Genomic DNA, 17,894 nt, shown 5'->3' on the forward strand with positions numbered 1-17,894 from the left:
GTTAAGAGTAAATTTTAGGAATAATAAACATAAAAATAATATTAATATTTCATAACTATAGTTTTGCTATTTGCACTCGGTTTGCTATGGAGCTTCTGATTGTGTAAAATCGTAGACATACGATTTGTATAATTCATAATTATTTGTATAAATCACAGTCGTTTGTAAAAATCGAGCGTATATGTGTTTGACAATTGTGTTTTATATATGTATATGTTCGTTGTGTTAGGCTAGAGTGATGAGCGAAATTAGAAGAGAGGAGAGAGGCGAGCGCGAGAGGGCAGATGGTGGAGAGAGGTGAATATTGTATATGTATATCAGCTAGATAATTACTTATATGTAACTACTATGCATATGCATCAATGATTGTATTTATATATCTGCATAAAATTTGAATTCGTATGCAACTCAATCGAGTTAAAAACATTTCTATTTGTATGTCAAATCTCTCTTGCGTTTTCAAAAGTTATACATTTTTTATATAATTTGTGTTTGATATAAAGTGTGAGAGAGAGAGATTTGCATATTATTTGTATATACAATCTCTCTCGCTTTATACAAACATAAATACAATTTATATATTTGTATTTGTATAAAGTGAGAGAGACGATGGAGAGTGACAAACGAGATTCAGGAAGAATGGCGAACGAGATATGCCGCAAATTAGAATTAAATGAAACTGTCATTTTAACATTTATTTTGAATTAATAGTTACTATAATGCACAATTTTCTCCTAAATCAACGAGATAATGTAGTGTAGAGTTCAAATCTAATGTTCCCTCCTTTACTTACTCCCTCTCCAACTCATTCGTAAGTTAATTATTACTCAACTATATTTTACTGAAATAACATTATAAGATTGATTTTGATAACACATTCAACTTTACTCAAATATACATAAAAGTCAATATATATATATATATATATTGAACTTTGCTATATATCTCAATTAGTCACTAAACAATTCTCTTGTAACCAAACGTCATTCAACATTGCTAATCTTTTTATTCCTCCTAATGACTTCCTATGATATTTAAATAAATAAAATTGAGTATATATAAAAAATAATTTAATGATTTATAATTTTATACAATATAGTATATACAGTTTACGCGTACGGCTGTCTACTTGTCTCCGGCTACTACCCCATAAAAGTCAAACTCCAATTTTAAGGACATTATGGTAAATTCATTATCCACTTCGATCTTATAATCCCAACTGTTTCAAAACTTATTTTTGTAGAAGTTTTTCCGTCTCTTTCTGAAGAGTAAAAACAGTTATTCCATTTCTAATTTCAAGTAAGTGTTGTTCTTTCTTGTTTTTCACTAAAAATTATTACTTTATTGAATGCTTTTTCAAGCAAAGAAATTTTTGAGCCGTAAGTTTCCAAGAATTTTCTTTCTCATCATATTATGTCCGATCTGTCAGTTACTTTCTCTCAAAGCCACTGCTTTTGTCCCTTTGTAAGAGGTACTACAACATTTCCTCAACTCATTGTATTCCTTTTTGTCACTTCTTGATTTTGGGATTTATGGTTGTTGCCTTCCTTGCAATTACTAAAGTTGCAATCTTTTCTTTTTTTTTCATGTGGGTACTGTATTAATGACATGATCTGTTTTGATTCTTCTTTATGTGACCGTTATTCTTGTTGTATATGTATAAAGTTGTTTGCTTTGCATGGTTTTAGTTTCCATATTGCTGTATACAAGTTTGTGGGGTTGTTGATTTTGTTCCTTGATACTTTAATGCTGCTTGGATGGCGTCCCTGTTTTGCTTTTAATTTACTCGTGGTTCACAATTTGTTAGGTCTGTCATAAAAGCTGTCAATTAAAACTCAGTAGAGTTGTAGTTGGAGACACCCCACAAAGTTAGGGTAATGTCTGTGTACCTCATACCCTCCTTCTCCGGACCGGGGTATGTTGTTGTTATGGTAGTGTTTCTAGTTGGGACTTGTTTTTTTTTTTTACCTATTATTATGTGAATTTTCTGTTATTTGGTCTTCATGTTTGCTCTGTGTGTTATTTGGTTAGGACAAAGTCTAATGATACCGTTTCTAGCTTCAGTGATGTTAATTTAGCTTTCTTCTCTATTATTTTGCTTAAATTTTATGCTTTTAGTTTTGCACACTAAAAATACTACTCCCTCTGTCCAATTTTAAATGGAGCAATTGGAATTTTGAGATTCAAACTTATAAGATTTCAGTGTGATTTTTTTTTAATGACAATTTCAGTGTGAATTCAAATATAGAAGTTTTAAGTTTTCTGAAAATGAAATTTGTATATCTGAAAGCTACTCACAAGTACTAAAATAAATCACAATAATTAACAATTTAAAATATTTAATTGGCATATAAAGAAATTCCGGTTAAAGAAAAGCTTGTTTGACTCTCGAAATTCCAATTGTGCCACATAAATTGGGATGGAGGGAGTATATTAGTACTTCTAAGCTCAAACTGTTAATTCTTGTATCTCTTTTCAGGGAATGAGATTATTGAGGATAATTTCTGTGGAATTTAAGTTAAGACTGAGGATTTGATTTGCGATGGAAGAAAAACCATTCCCTGCCTGGTCCTGGTCTGTTGATCAGTGTCTGAAAGAGTACCAAGTAAAATTAGAGAAGGGTCTAAGCACTAATGAAGCAGACAAGAGGCGAGAAAGATATGGTTTGAATGAACTTGAGAAAGAAAAGGGGAAGCCGTTGTGGAGGCTTGTTTTGGAGCAGTTTGATGATACGCTTGTCAAAATCCTCCTTGGTGCAGCTTTCATCTCATTTGTTCTAGCTTATGTGAATCAGGATGAGACTGGAGAGTCAGGGTTCGAGGCCTATGTAGAACCCTTAGTAATCCTCTGGATCTTAGTACTCAATGCAATCGTCGGAGTTTGGCAAGAAAGCAATGCTGAGAAAGCACTGGAAGCATTAAAAGAGATGCAAGGTGAGTCTGCAAAGGTACTCAGAGATGGATATTTAGTACCAGATTTTCCAGCAAAGGAGCTTGTTCCTGGGGATATTGTGGAACTGCGAGTTGGTGACAAAGTGCCAGCTGATATGAGAGTTGCCACTTTAAAGTCCTCAACCCTAAGGGTTGAACAAAGTTCTTTGACAGGGGAGTCAATGCCAGTTACTAAAAGCACCGATTTCCTTGCTACGGATGATTGTGAATTGCAGGCCAAAGAGAACATGGTTTTTGCTGGGACAACAGTTGTGAATGGTAGCTGCATCTGCATTGTTGTGAACACGGGGATGTGCACAGAAATTGGTAAGATTCAAAGACAAATCCATGATGCGTCAATGGAAGAAAGTGACACCCCTTTGAAGAAGAAGCTTGATGAATTTGGTAATAGGCTTACATTTGCCATTGGCGTTGTTTGCTTAGTTGTGTGGGCAATCAACTACAAATATTTTCTTTCCTGGGAGGTTGTGGATGATTGGCCTTCTGATTTCCGTTTCTCATTTGAGAAATGCGCATATTATTTCAAGATAGCTGTTGCTCTTGCGGTGGCTGCAATTCCTGAAGGTCTCCCTTCTGTAATCACTACTTGCTTAGCTCTTGGTACTAGGAAAATGGCACAAAAGAACGCGATAGTGAGGAAACTACAAAGCGTGGAAACCTTAGGATGCACAACTGTGATATGTTCAGATAAAACAGGAACCTTGACTACCAATCAGATGTCTGTGTCAGAATTCTTCACATTGGGAGGGAAAACTACAGCCTGTCGAGTTTTTGGCGTTGAAGGGACAACTTATGATCCTAAGGATGGGGGAATAATGAACTGGAATTGTTGCAAATTGGATGCTAACTTGCTACTCATGGCTGAAATATGTGCAATCTGCAATGATGCTGGGGTCTTCTGTGATGGTCGTCTGTTCAAAGCAACTGGACTGCCTACTGAGGCAGCTCTTAAAGTTTTGGTGGAAAAGATGGGAGTACCAGATAGCAAAGCAAGGAGCAAGATCCGCGACGCTCAGATTGTATCGAGCTATTTGATTGATCGCAACACAGTTAAATTAGGTGAGCATAGCTTTACTTCACTCATCTATCTATGTGCTACTATTTTCAAAAACCAATGTATTGAGATTTTTTTAAATATAGGATGCTGTGATTGGTGGATGAAAAGATCAAAAAGGGTTGCAACATTGGAATTTGATCGTGTTCGGAAATCCATGGGTGTTATTGTGCGGGAGCCAAATGGGAGCAATCGACTTCTTGTCAAGGTTGTTTCATGTCCTTTATGGTACATCAATTAATAGTGATGGAGTCAAGTGTAATTGCATATTTCTATTTGTATAACCAGTTTCTGAACTACATTAAACACTAGAGATAATTGGTCTCTGAAATATTTTTTTTCTTTGTCTGTCGGCCTTGATATACTCAGTTTTCTGGAAAAATTGTTATTTTGAGTCTTATTCGAGTAATTTTGTTGGCGTTCTGTAAGCTGTGTACACCTAGGAAATTTCAATTGGCTAGCAACTGAGTCTGTATTATCTTCATCTATAAGAGTAGGTTCAATGTGGTCCCTTTCCAAGATGCTGTGGCAGTTTAACTGCTTTTTAACATTCTCCTGTTCCCAAAAGTGGAAATATGGGCATCAACAGTTCGTCAACGGTCTTCAGTCTCCAAACATGAAAAATAGACATCAACAGTTTGTAGTATTATCTTTTCTGCAAAAAATGCTTCTGTGTAGTTAGTTCCACAACAAAGTCATTTAGCTCTAGGAAATGCTTACGTTTTCTCTGATGATGTTGAACTTACCACTTGTTCAGAAGTTGAGCTTGGTAATCTGTTGACGTCTGATTACAACTTGTTTTGTCTAGGGTGCTTTTGAGAGTTTGCTAGAACGTAGTACATATGTTCAACTTGCCGATGGATCAACTGTTCCGCTTGACGAGTCTTGTAGACAACTATTGTTGTTGAAGCAATTGGAGATGAGCTCAAAGGGTCTGCGGTGCTTGGGCTTGGCATATAAAGATGACTTAGGTGAGCTTTCTGGATACTATGCTGCGACTCATCCTGCCCACAAGAAGCTGCTTGATCCATCCTGCTACTCCTCCATAGAAAGTGATCTAGTTTTTGTGGGAGTTGTTGGTCTAAGGGTAAGTAGGTTTAAGTTTCCAAGAATAATGAATGACTATCTAGAAAACATTCATTTTTCCTTACCGTTTGACTAAATGACTGAAATGCAGGACCCCCCTCGTGAGGAAGTTCACAGGGCAGTAAATGACTGCAGAAGAGCTGGGATCAAAATTATGGTTATAACTGGAGACAATAAATCCACAGCCGAGGCCGTTTGCAGGGAAATTCAGTTGTTTTCTAATGGTGAGAATCTTAGGGGAATTAGTTTTACTGGCAAAGAATTCATGGCATTATCCTCTCAGCAACAAATTGAGATATTGTCACAAGATGGAGGCAAGGTCTTTTCTCGTGCTGAACCCAGGCACAAACAAGAAATTGTAAGGATGCTGAAGGAGATGGGTGAAATAGTTGCAATGACTGGAGATGGTGTCAATGATGCACCTGCACTAAAACTTGCTGACATTGGAATAGCCATGGGTATTACAGGAACTGAGGTAAAGATAAACTTTTCCTGTTTGGTCATTACAACACATTTTCTGAATTGTTATATAAGTGCTCTCACTCCAATTATTTAACCATGTACTACCTAAAAATACACTCTTGAAATAGGAGAGTAGTGAGGTCTTCTGAGGGAATGGTCGACAGCTGTGGCACTAAGTTTATTATCTAAATCTCTAGAAGTACCCATGAGTGTGCACATTGCATGCGATTTTTTCCTGAATATGTTTAACTTATTGATCAAAATTAATTAATTAGCTGATCAAAGATTTATATGTTTAGGTTGCAAAAGAAGCTTCTGATATGGTTCTGGCGGATGACAATTTCAGTACTATAGTCTCTGCTGTTGCAGAGGGACGTTCGATCTACAATAACATGAAGGCCTTCATCAGGTTAGTGTTATATTTCTGGTATTGAATATGTGATTATTCCTAGAATTTGTCATGCACTTCTTTCACTTAATTTCATTTGTATTCCTGCTGATGCAGATATATGATATCATCTAACGTTGGTGAAGTCATCTCCATTTTCTTGACTGCTGTTTTGGGCATACCAGAATGTTTGATACCTGTGCAGTTGCTCTGGGTAAATTTGGTAACAGATGGCCCACCTGCTACAGCACTCGGATTTAACCCTGCTGATGTTGACATAATGCAGAAACCACCTAGGAAGAGCACTGATGCTCTCATAAACTCCTGGGTTTTCTTCCGCTATATGGTCAGTTTGGATAGCTATTTCTTATTCTTCAATGTGTATTACTATATGTTGCTGCAGTTGTTTTGTATCTTGCTTCTTTGCTGTCTCTTTTCTTACAATCCTGCATCGGATACTGCCCTTTTGAGCCGAGGGTCTTACATTCTGATTCCTGAGATAATTTTCAGGTCATTGGTTCTTACGTGGGCATTGCAACTGTCGGTATATTTATAGTGTGGTACACCCAGGCTTCTTTCCTTGGTATTAATATTGTGAGTGATGGCCACACGCTTGTTGAACTATCACAGCTTCGCAACTGGGGTGAATGCTCAACATGGACAAATTTTACCGTGAGTCCATTCAAGGCTGGTAATCGCCTGATTACCTTTTCTGACCCTTGTGAGTATTTTACTGTTGGTAAAGTGAAGGCCATGACACTGTCACTCTCTGTCCTGGTGGCAATTGAGATGTTTAATTCTCTCAATGCCCTATCTGAAGACAACAGCTTGATCAAAATGCCACCTTGGAGAAATCCTTGGCTTCTTGTGGCAATGTCACTCTCGTTTGCCTTACATAGCGTGATACTCTATGTTCCTTTCCTAGCAGATATATTTGGTATTGTCCCACTAAGCCTATATGAATGGCTTCTAGTCATCTTGCTTTCTGCACCTGTTATTCTTATTGATGAAGTCCTCAAATTTGTCGGAAGGAGAAGAAGAAGAACTAAACTAAAAGCTGCATAATGTATTCTTCTAGGATATGCTCGATTTTACTATTGATTAAAGGAGGTTTGATTAAATGTATATTGTTCAGAAATGAAAAATCTATTTCGGGTTATAGTTTTTGAGGAACTTGGAGGCTATATAGCTTTTGATCACATCCCTTGGAAGGCTGCTTGTTATCATAAAATCCAAGGTTCCTGAAGCAAAACCTGTTGTTTTTTTCCCTGATCCTTTCTAGGAGGGGTTTCATGTATTATAAGTTCTAGTTTGTATTATTCATTTATTGAATCTGCTATATTACCGTAGATTTTGATGAACTTAAAACACACCTTTTTCTAAATTTGGTGCTTGAAGTTATATATCCTCAATGAGTGTTATTGTTGATGTTGTTATCTTTTTTCCTTTTCTGAGGGGTGGGGGACTGGCTATTAGTGATCACAACCAGGAGGTAGTTAATTGCATTAGTCTTGTGTAATTCGAGTTGGTGAAGGAGAAATAACTCTAGAAAGAATAGGAAGGAGAGAAATGTAGGTCCAAAAACTATTCAGAGTTGTTGCTAAAATTCTATTCAGCAATAGAATCCAAATCAATTTCCATGGTGCTTACATCAAACTTTAATCTAGTTGTGACTAAATCAAGCAGTGAATATATCTCATTTGATTTTGGATGGGATTTATCCTCTACTATGAACTTATGAATATCACCTCCCTCCTCAATGAAGCTATACCCTGCTGCTTTTGTAATCTGAGAGGACTTCATCAGTTTCCTTAACCTTGCAACACCATCCCACCGGCCAGCTCTTGCGTAGATGTTTGAGAGAATAACATAATTCCCAGGATTCCATGGTTCCAACACAGAAAGGAATTCGGCTGCTTTCTCAGCCAATTCAACATTGCCATGGAAACTGCAGGCTCCAAGAAGAGTTCCCCATATGACACAATCAGGTCTCATTGGCATGCTCTGTATAAGATCATAGGCTTCTTGCAATTTCCCAGCCCGGCCTAAGAGATCAACCATACAGCCATAGTGTTCCAACTTTGGAGCTATGGAGAACCTTTGCTCCATCAATTTGAGGAGTTCCCAGCCCTTTGCTACCATGCCTCCATGTGTGCATGCTAAGATTGCTCCTACAAATGTTACATCATCAGGTGCGTTTCCTTCTCCCTGTGTCAATAGCAGGACAATCATGTAAATTCATTCTTGCTGCTGTAATTGGATGTTCATAGGCATAACAACGGCAAATAAGAACAAAGAGAATATTTGCGAAGGCTTACCAGCATTTGGTTGAAAAGCTTAAGAGCTTCGTCACCTTTTCCATGGACAGCTAACCCCATAATCATGGTATTCCAAGAACACAAGTTCCTCCTCCTACCAATCTCGTGAAAGAGTTGCATTGCCCTATCAATTCTACCACATTTTGTATACATTTCAAGCACCGCATTGCAAACAAACATATTCTTAAAGTATCCATTTGCTCTTGCATAAGCTTCAATATTCTCCCCAACCTCCAGCGCCCCAAGATTTGCACAAGCTGGAAGAACACTAGCAATTGTAACTTCATTAGGCTTTACCTTTCTGTCTTTCTCCATTTCCTTGTAGACAGCTAGTGCATTTGCATACTTCCCATTTTGCGAGTAGCCTGAGATCATTGCAGTCCAGGAAATCACATTCCTTGAAGGCATAACTGAAAACAATTTGAAAGCTTCCTCCACATTTCCATTCTTGGCATACCCGGCAATCAAAGAATTCCAAGTGGGGACATCCTTCATTTCCATCTCATCGAAGAGCTTCCGCGCAGAAGGCAACAAACTCATTTTAGCATACATGTCAACAAGTGCAGTTAACGTGTAAATGTCAAATTCAAACCCCCATTTGATGAAATGGACATGGAACATTTGGCCTTGAATGGGGGTGGAACGATTGGAGCACGCTGCAAAGAGAAATGTGAAGGAGTGTGGGTTAGGGGAGCAGCCTTGCCGGCGCATCTTGATGTAGAGAGAAAAACACTGGCTGGGAAGTCCATGGGAAGAATAGGCCTGAATAAGCTTGTTGTAGAGGAAGACAGTTGGTTTAGTAATATTGTCGAACACTTTGTGGGCGTACGGGATGTTTGGGATTTCAATTATCTTAGAGATCAAGAACTGTGTAAAATCGATGCCATTTCGGAGAGTGTTGGCGTGTATTTGTTTCAGTTGGTTCATACGAAGTGTTTGATGCAAAAATCTATCTTATAAGTGTACAATTCGAAACTTGATGAATAATGGAAAAACAAAAGATCTACCTTAAAAAGTTGGTATTTGAGACTTGTTGGTTCCAAACAACCCTCCCAAAGACCAAAATAAATTTTTAATGAACATTGGAAACGCTTACTTATTTAATTATTCTGGAAACATAGGTGGAATTTTGTAGTAGATCTTAACTTGTTTGGGATTGAAGTGTAGTTATTCTCGTTGGAACAATGACCGACAAGTTGTGGACAAGTGACTTTGATATAACAACTATATCTTAATTAGATAGTAAGTTGGGATAGATTATATGAATTCTAAGTTACCATGTGCTAATTTCCATAATATGTATTGCGAAGATTCTGACTAGTTTTACTGTGGTTGTTAGACTACTGCAACCCCATCTTTGGGCTATGTGAGCAAGTTCATGGAGTTGAAATACTGGATTTGATATAGCGAAAATTTGTATATCGAAATATTGTTCAAATTTAGTAAAGTAAATCACCTACAACTACATATAGTGAAATTCAAACATGAGTGGAATGCTAGCTGATGAACAACATTCAAAAGAAATGATATGGAGATGCTAAAATAGAAAAAAACTGCCAGTTTAGCGAGGATCCCGTCGTCAAAGCTCATCACAACCAAGTGTCAGAAGAAACAATAGAATCAATAAGCTATTACTTTGATCAGTAAAGAATTCAGAATATATTACAGCTGAACCAATTGGCTATGACTAATGAATTCCTTAACATATTTTACAACAAGGACTTGAGTAACCACTCTATCATGGGAGGTCAGCCCAAATTGCTTGTTTCCCACTGACACATACATCAGGTTTTATCAATGATAGAGAATCAAAGTATTTGATTGTTACTCAACCCCTATTCTTAAGAATGCAAGAATTTCAAAAATTNACCAATTGGCTATGACTAATGAATTCCTTAACATATTTTACAACAAGGACTTGAGTAACCACTCTATCATGGGAGGTCAGCCCAAATTGCTTGTTTCCCACTGACACATACATCAGGTTTTATCAATGATAAAGAATCAAAGTATTTGATTGTTACTCAACCCCTATTCTTAAGAATGCAAGAATTTCAAAAATTAAAAAAAAATTATATTACCAGTGGTTCCTGAATGTTCACCGCGATTGTCAGAAAGCACCACAAGATATCAGATGTAAGGGCTTTGCAATTCACTTAAACCAGGGCTACCATGCAATCTTCAGTCACTCAAACTCCTGCCTTCCTAACTGAGGTTCTTTCTCATAAAGCTGGGGTTTTATGCCTAAGACAGACATATCTTGCTCTAGTCGCAGCCTAACTCTAACCAATTTCTTCATCTAGTTGCACTGTGTGCGCCTTCAAGGATCATGGCTCTGCCTTAGAAATAAGAGGACTGGTCATGAAGCACATTCAACTGAGCAAGTACCTTTGCTGCTACAGATTTGATGTTGCTAGTTCCTCGTTGTGTCAAGTCAACTATAGGCATCTGAGCAGACGATCCATACCTCTGCTTGTATTCCACCAACCTAAAAAGTCTTTCTAATGAATTCAGAACCTTTTCTTGCAGTCTAGGGGAAGGACTATTAAGTAGTTTTATCATTGATGGTATGGCATTTTCTTCAGCAAGAACTTTAGCACCACTTTGAAGTTTTTCATCCTTAATTAAAGTCAATAAGGCATCCAAAGAAGCTTCACAGGCTCCAGGATCGGGATCCCCAAGAACCCTCACCAGAGGTCCCACGGCGCCAGCCTCTACCAAACAAAATGAAGTTTCTAGTGTGCATATCCCTCGATGAATAGGGCAAAGTTCTACTTGTGAAGGTGAGAAACACCATAACCCCGAACGCTTTGGGATTGTACGACTCAGTGTTTGTGAATTCTCTGAAAGCTGTGCAAGACAAATTGCCGCTCGGTTTTTTGTCAAGCTTGTTCCCTGGTCTAGCAGTCGTATCAGCTTAGGAACAAGGCCAGCTATCCTCTGTGTTTGTTGGTTTATTGAGACTGTGAAATGACATAATGTCCCGACAGCATTTTCTACCAGTTGAAGCTTACAGGAACTCTTATGCTTTACCTCATCAAGAAATTTGGAAAAGACTGGAAGTCCTTCCGCTGCAAAAAGCCAGTCAGAGATTTGAGAAGATTTGGGAAGGTTGGAGGTAATCCCCATTGCAGAAGCAATCTCTTCTTCATCCTGTGAAGTCTTGATAATCTTAAGTAATATTTCAATGAAGTTTTGATCCACGTACTCCTGGATCACACCTCCATTACCATTTTCAATCAAGCAACATAATAATTTGATTGCATCTGACCGTACATTTGAATTGCTATGCTCACAGAACTGCATTAGCACTTGGACAGCTGAGCACTGTGGATGCAACATTCTCAGTATTGAGTAGGAAATAAATTAAAAAAACAAGATATAAAATACTAAAGGAGCCACCATCAACAGCAAAGCTACCACCATTTTGAGTGGGAAGCATACAGATAGCAGAAAATGTATCGAGGGCAGAGCACAACTTACACGCTAATGTGTACACATTCAGGGCGGTGCATAAGTGGGTTTGTGTTAACTATATTATAGTATGAAAAAGTAGAGTAACAATTAAGTTTTTCAATTCAGGAAGTGGTCAGCTTTGGAATTATGACGTAAACCCCATGTTTGCAAGCATGGGTCTATCTCAGACCACACCATTCCATTCAAATGAAGGGAGTCATCAAGATCCTAGTTCAATTTTGCGAGAGTAGAAACGAGTTGCCGATATTCTCTGATATACAAAACTAAAGAAAAGAACAGAAAACAATTTTACATATTGCAGGTTCAGAGCTTTTGAAGGGTACTTTTTTTATAGAAGTCATGAAATATTTTTGTAGAAATATCCAAAAATCCTTTAGTATTGACGAGCTTGACAGCAGGAGCATCAAACAGTAAAATGAGTAGTAAGAAACATAACGTAATCATATAAAACTGTAACAGTCTGTCAGTCGTTATGGCTAAGCATGAGTTTTGTGTCACTTTCCACAGAAAGTAATTCTATGTAGCTGTCTCATGATATTGCTTATTACAAGTCTCAAAACAGGTGCATCTCATATGCAAGTTTCAAGAAGGATGTACACTAGTAACTCAGTTAAATCTAAAAAGCAAGTTTTAGTCACCACATCTGTTGCTGCTTACTTAATGGGTGAATTTATTTGGGTAAAAGTAGATTTCTTGATGAATGATACATGCTATTACTCAGAAATACTATTTCTTTTCTAAGAAGGGAATACCTGTGCTAGCTTGGTCTTGACATTAGCGCCAGATGGAGATTTGCACATGGCGCAGAAAGCCTGGAGTATGCTTTGCTGCACAGCTGGGCCATTCAAGTTTACTNATGATACATGCTATTACTCAGAAATACTATTTCTTTTCTAAGAAGGGAATACCTGTGCTAGCTTGGTCTTGACATTAGCGCCAGATGGAGACTTGCACATGGCGCAGAAAGCCTGGAGTATGCTTTGCTGCACAGCTGGGCCATTCAAGTTTACTAGGGAAAAGAGTTCATAAACATCTTCATCAGCATCAAGCAGTGAAAGCGCTTCACTGCTTGCAGAGAAGGCAAGATTTGTAATAGTGGCTGCTACCAGTTCCCGCAGACTTTGGGAAGCTGTGTGACGGTACAACATATCAAGCAGTGGACGCATAACACCTTTTCTGATCATATCCTGTCCATTCCTTGGTAAACTAGAGAGGTTTAGAAGAGCTTTCACTCCTGCTTGTTTCACTTCAACTTCACCGTGTGATAACGAGGAAAGAAGGGAATCTAGAACTCCTTCCTCAAATAGAGATGACTTATTATGATCTGTCAATTCCATCTCTCCTAAGGTTTTTGCCATTAGGAGCTTCACATCACTGGATCCTGTTAGGTAAGGAGAAGATAATTAATGGTAATGATTTAGTACTCCATAAGCAAATATTAGAGCAGACTCTAATACAAGAAGCTGTTGAATGTAAATTTTGCTCCTCTACTGAATTGTGTGTCCAAATATCTACATTGAATTCTTCTGTCATCACTCCTATGAGTGGACATAACTGTAAGATTTTGCTAAATGTATTGGGCACTTTGCGGCTTTGGCAACATTATATTGAAAAAAGAAAAGCAGATATGCAGTTGACAAACTTGTAACTGATACTCTACTACCATTACAAAGAAATAGAGAATTCATCCATGCTCAATAACAAGAGTGGAACCATTCGAACCAAAAAGGAATCATTCTGAGACAGCTTACATCAGTTATACATATACATTTGTTAAGAGCAGGAGAACTTTACAATATAAAATTGCCAAGAAGTACATTAGGACGCATTACGAACTCAAGTTTGTGCCATAAGAAATATTTATAATATTACAATATACCCAGTTTGGGAAAGGTGGTATGTACGAAGGCTTTACCCCTATCTTGTGATAGAGAGGTTGTTCATGATAGACCCTCGTCTCAAGTAAAGGCATGAAAAGGAAATACATTAATGAAGAAGCCATGATGGAAATAATGGAGAAAAGAACAGTAGTAACAACAAATAGTATGATAATCAAAGCAAAGAGAAAAACATGTATAAAAAATGGAAGAATAAGTCAATACTGGATAACAGTGTTAAAGAAACTATTTGTAACATTGTCGACTGTAAACTATACAATCTCAAAGATCTACCGTGCCGCACAACATTACATAAGTAATAATGCTATTGGTTTGATGCTGAATATTTTTCTGGTGCCATCCTCCATTAAATTGCCTGAGTATATCACAATGTGTAAGGATTCCAAATTTAAACAAAGAAAAGAAAAAACTGTTCTCATCAATATCCCAGATCTTGGTAATTAACGACATGCGAACTGAGAAAGATCCGGCAACTCCGACAAACTTAACCATTCTCAGGTTTCTATATATTCATCAAGTTATCCAAACCAAAAACTAAGAACCCACATCAGAAAAGTGTCGGGGTTCTTAAAGGTCAGAGAAGGCAATATGATTGAGAAACTAACCTGAAGAAAGGCGTTGCAACAAGTACTTGAAATAGTTAGCCTGGGCCATCAGGATAACATTGTCATCAGAAAATGAAATGTTCTCCAAAACGTCTCTTGCATCTTTGGCAGCTTTGTTGTCATCACAGCTTGACATAGTAACTAACAGAAGTATGCAACCTTGAACCTTCCCAATGGACTCCTGAACAGACTTGCATTTTGACAATTCCAGTAACAATGCTACTGCTGACTTCCTTTCACCAATGCGACGTCCAAGTGAGCGAACAATAGATTCCAATGCATTATCAACTTCAGCAATTCTTTCCTGCAATTCACTTAATGTGAGAGCCTTCAACAACTCATTAAAACTATCAAGTTTGCAGGTATGTGATATTATACTCTGCGCGTGATAACAAATAATTGATTCTGATTATACCATATTCAAATAATTGATTCTGATTATACCATATTCCAAATAATTGATTCTGATTATAACATATTCCAAATAATTCATATATGCAAGTAAATGACTTCATGCCCATTTAGTTGACGTTGTATTGGATCTAGTTCCAGTCTGGGCGAGAAGCATGACATTTCAACATCACGCGTCTGAAACCATAAGTATATATAGGAAAAATACAGAAATGCGGGGGTCCGGTTCAGGGGAAATACATATACATACTACTGGAGAAACATACTCTCCTCAAGGGTGTTAATTGCTCAAAGGTTTGAACTACCAAAGTTTGCATTATCATATCAAACTCGTTAGGATTTCTAATATGGTAAGTGTGATATTTTCCTGCATACACATCAACTAAATGTGTAGGCCTATAAAATTGCCAGACCTAGAATCAAATGAAACTGTTAGAAAGAATGTATGACATTCCTAACAAAAATCATAGGAAACTACACATAATGAACCATAAAATTTCAACAGCTAATTTCCATAAGCCCTAAAAGGTTCTTTCTCTCTCTCTCTAAAGCAAATACCTAGTATAGATTTTCAAATGCATTTTGGCTAAATATGTCTCACATCAGCGATTAACTGTGAGAGATCCTCATTGCACAGCAGTTTTTCATATGGTCAGACGAAATGCCATTTCTGACTGAACTGGGCAATAGTGGTTCTCATACTCATACCTAATGACATTTAAATTATTTATTTAGAAAATTGTGTGAGGTCCACAATGCACCAAAGTGGATCATATGGTGCTCACATCGGCTACTATACACTGTCAGTTCCCTCTTGGGCTTGTCATGATACTCAAATTGTTGTGCCCCAACCATGGTGACATTGTCGGATGAATATGAACAAAGTCAATATGTTTGGTCAGCCATTTTCACAAAGATTAAATTAAGCCTTGCACCTAGTGACAACATTCAATACATACACTGTTTTCAACTTCCATTTCCCACATTTTGAGAGATTAATAATCTTACATAAAGAAAGCAGAAACAGTGTGATCTTATAGGCCCTCAAAGTAAAGGACACATTGAAAAACATAATTTTTCAAAAAGAATAAGTACCTTAGCATCATCACCATCCTTTGCTAGTACGCAGAGCACCTCAAGAACAAGATTTCTGATATCCCTACTTTTTGAATCCAGTAGCTTGATTAGAATAGGAATATAGTCCTCCATAATAACCCATTCTCGGTGTATTTCTCTCTGCTCACAAATATCCTTAACCCGTTCCAGGCAATTGAGAACTTCATCCTCCTCGGTGGACGATAGTTTCAATTTCATGTTAGCAATAGTGATCATCGTATTTCGGTCTTTCCATTCCTCAATTGACTGCCGCAGAGTTTTATTCGGCCGCATCATTGTATTGTTCAAAGGTGTAGATGTCATGGGACACAAATTTCCCTCTGCCAACCACTTCTCTATTGCACACCTTTCAAATGTATGCCCTGAAGGAGTCTCAACAGGATCAGTCATAACCTCACGTGTGATCGGGCAATAGAATGACAGAAGAGGTTCCAAAGGTTGATTGCCCAATGATTTCCGCTTTATGAAGTACTTCTTTTCTTTTTCCTGACGGGATGTTGCAGCATCCGCCCTTTCTAGCAGAGCAATTATTTGGTCCATCTGCAAGGCTTCAGCCTGGTCTTTCCTTAGCCGTGCATTATCTATTTCATCTTTGAATTCTTCAAATTCTCTCCTTAAAGCTGAGCTTTCAGTTGAAACTCCAATGGCCTCAGCAATTGAAACTAACAACTTGTTGGCATAGGACCGATCAACATTTCTCTGATGTATACCTGAGTCTATCTTATTTAAAATCTCTTCTTCAGCTATGGCTGTTTTAAACTCCGCTGTACGCATACTATCCATCACTTGGACAATATCTTCCTTTATACCCGAAGAAATGTCAAGAGAAGCTAAAGGAATGCAACTTAATGCACGGCTAATTTCCCTGGTGATATTTTCTATGCGCTTTGCAATATGCCGACAATTCATTAAGAGATAGACCTTGTTTTTCTTACTGCATTCCAAGATAAGTTGCCTTGCATCCACCGTCTGTTGGTTAAGAATTTGTATAACATTTTGCCAGGGTGTGGAATCAGTAATGTTCTTCCTATTGATCTCCTTAAGAAAAGGAACAATACGATTCAAATAATCTGAAAGTTCTGCAAAACTCTTTTTTTCTATAAAGACATTCTTGGAAGTAAGTACTATTTCAAGGATGCACTCTAATGTTGAAGAGAGGACATCTGCAAAAGGACCACCAATTACATCGGGCATCATGTTTTCAGCCCCGAAAAACTCTCAAGGACCAGAGTTGAGGCTATCTCATCCCATGTGATTCAATCTAGCAAGTAGTAATTCCACTGTAGGAAAAGCCTTCACTTTGCTTTATCTTACCTCAACAAACCTTCATTATAATTTCCAAGTATGCAAATCAGAACACCAACTTCAAAAAATATATTAAAATTGAGGATAACGGGAGGGGAATTGAACTGAGTTCAGGTAGGAAGCCAACCAACTGAGCTACTAAAATTCTGCTCACAAAACACCCACTACTCAAAAGTTGTAAAACACAAAATATAATTGCTACAAACTTTATATGCTAGTGAATTCAAGCAAGGCAAGCAAATTGTGTTTGGGTTTTTAGCTTGAGAACACAAAAGTTGAAATCTTGGTAAAAACTTTCTCAATTCTACAGCTTTTTCAAGAACATGAGATGAATAATGCTCATGATCAAGAAAGGGAATTAATAGATTATGTTTATACATTCATTTGAAGCAAAAGGGAACAAATCAAGTAGAGCAAAAAGACTAGTTTAAGTCAACCAAAATTATACTAAATATAGATAGCTGACCTGATTAATGGTTGTTATGTTACAAAGAATTGTAAAAAAATTATAGCCCAACTCAAATAATCAAAAGCTTTGTTGACTGTGCTGGAGAGTTACCTGAAAAAAAAAACAAATTGGAAAACTCGAAACCCAAACTCGAGATACATGATATAATGGATTTAGCAAGAAAATGCAGGCGAAAATTCCAGGAAGTATAATAATAATGACAACAAATTTAACAAAGTAGATTGAGAAATTGCATTGAACTTTTCCAAGTGGTGGACTTGGCCCAAGTTTCTGCGTGGGGTTCTTCCATTTTTTTTCCTGGCTTTTACATATAGATATTATTAAATTCTACTTACCAATCTTTTTCTACCTTTT

General features: G+C 37.4%; 3 protein-coding genes across 13 annotated transcripts; 1 reads left to right on the top strand and 2 right to left on the bottom strand.

Annotated features, from left to right (window-relative positions):
• Positions 1–1,200: 1,200 nt before the first annotated feature.
• LOC107003975 (calcium-transporting ATPase, endoplasmic reticulum-type) lies at positions 1,201–7,325 on the top strand. Of its 8 annotated transcripts, none has more exons than XM_015202222.2 (8): positions 1,201–1,299; positions 2,480–4,010; positions 4,092–4,213; positions 4,814–5,092; positions 5,183–5,566; positions 5,853–5,962; positions 6,059–6,287; positions 6,452–7,325. In XM_015202222.2, the coding sequence occupies exons 2-8, from the start codon at positions 2,543–2,545 to the stop codon at positions 7,004–7,006; spliced, it is 3,147 nt and encodes a 1,048-aa protein (XP_015057708.1). In that variant the 5' UTR covers positions 1,201–1,299; positions 2,480–2,542; the 3' UTR covers positions 7,007–7,325. The 8 variants fall into 8 exon arrangements, with proteins under 8 accessions (XP_015057708.1, XP_015057703.1, XP_015057714.1 ...); XM_015202217.2 differs by lacking the exon at positions 1,201–1,299 and adding an exon at positions 1,328–1,471; XM_015202228.2 differs by lacking the exon at positions 1,201–1,299 and adding an exon at positions 1,487–1,588.
• Positions 7,326–7,470: 145 nt separating this feature from the next.
• Positions 7,471–9,186, bottom strand: LOC107004016 (pentatricopeptide repeat-containing protein At5g08510). Its single transcript, XM_015202238.2, has 2 exons — positions 8,260–9,186; positions 7,471–8,149 (listed from the first exon to the last, which is right to left on the bottom strand). Exons 1-2 carry the CDS (start codon positions 9,184–9,186, stop codon positions 7,550–7,552), a joined length of 1,527 nt encoding a protein of 508 aa, XP_015057724.1. The 3' UTR covers positions 7,471–7,549.
• Positions 9,187–10,133: 947 nt separating this feature from the next.
• LOC107008446 (U-box domain-containing protein 44-like) lies at positions 10,134–17,894 on the bottom strand. 4 transcript variants are annotated; one of them, XM_027916627.1, is made up of 7 exons: positions 17,876–17,894; positions 17,538–17,630; positions 15,746–17,090; positions 14,240–14,543; positions 12,691–13,117; positions 12,489–12,534; positions 10,134–11,586 (listed from the first exon to the last, which is right to left on the bottom strand). In XM_027916627.1, exons 3-7 carry the CDS (start codon positions 16,961–16,963, stop codon positions 10,600–10,602), a joined length of 2,982 nt encoding a protein of 993 aa, XP_027772428.1. In that variant the 5' UTR covers positions 16,964–17,090; positions 17,538–17,630; positions 17,876–17,894; the 3' UTR covers positions 10,134–10,599. The 4 variants fall into 4 exon arrangements, with proteins under 4 accessions (XP_027772428.1, XP_015062976.1, XP_015062972.1 ...); XM_015207490.2 differs by lacking the exons at positions 17,538–17,630; positions 17,876–17,894 and adding an exon at positions 17,631–17,843; XM_015207486.2 differs by lacking the exon at positions 17,876–17,894 and having other exon boundaries at positions 17,538–17,843.

Source organism: Solanum pennellii, chromosome 1 (assembly GCF_001406875.1).
Source record: "Solanum pennellii chromosome 1, SPENNV200".
NCBI classification, from domain to species: Eukaryota; Viridiplantae; Streptophyta; class Magnoliopsida; order Solanales; family Solanaceae; genus Solanum; species Solanum pennellii.

Excerpts from the sequence above, each read along its gene's own strand:
- LOC107003975 (XM_015202222.2), top strand. The coding sequence starts at position 2,543 with ATGGAAGAAAAACCATTCCCTGCCTGGTCCTGGTCTGTTGATCAGTGT. Across the intron at positions 4,214-4,813 it reads GCAATCGACTTCTTGTCAAG|GGTGCTTTTGAGAGTTTGCT; the intron begins GTTGTTTCATGT and ends TGTTTTGTCTAG. Across the intron at positions 5,963-6,058 it reads AACATGAAGGCCTTCATCAG|ATATATGATATCATCTAACG; the intron begins GTTAGTGTTATA and ends CTGCTGATGCAG.
- LOC107004016 (XM_015202238.2), bottom strand. The coding sequence starts at position 9,186 with ATGAACCAACTGAAACAAATACACGCCAACACTCTCCGAAATGGCATC. Across the intron at positions 8,150-8,259 it reads AGCTTTTCAACCAAATGCTG|GGAGAAGGAAACGCACCTGA; the intron begins GTAAGCCTTCGC and ends CTATTGACACAG.
- LOC107008446 (XM_027916627.1), bottom strand. The coding sequence starts at position 16,963 with ATGATGCCCGATGTAATTGGTGGTCCTTTTGCAGATGTCCTCTCTTCA. Across the intron at positions 14,544-15,745 it reads AGGATGGTGATGATGCTAAG|GAAAGAATTGCTGAAGTTGA; the intron begins GTACTTATTCTT and ends AGTGAATTGCAG. Across the intron at positions 11,587-12,488 it reads TCAAGACCAAGCTAGCACAG|TGCTCAGCTGTCCAAGTGCT; the intron begins GTATTCCCTTCT and ends TTGCATCCACAG.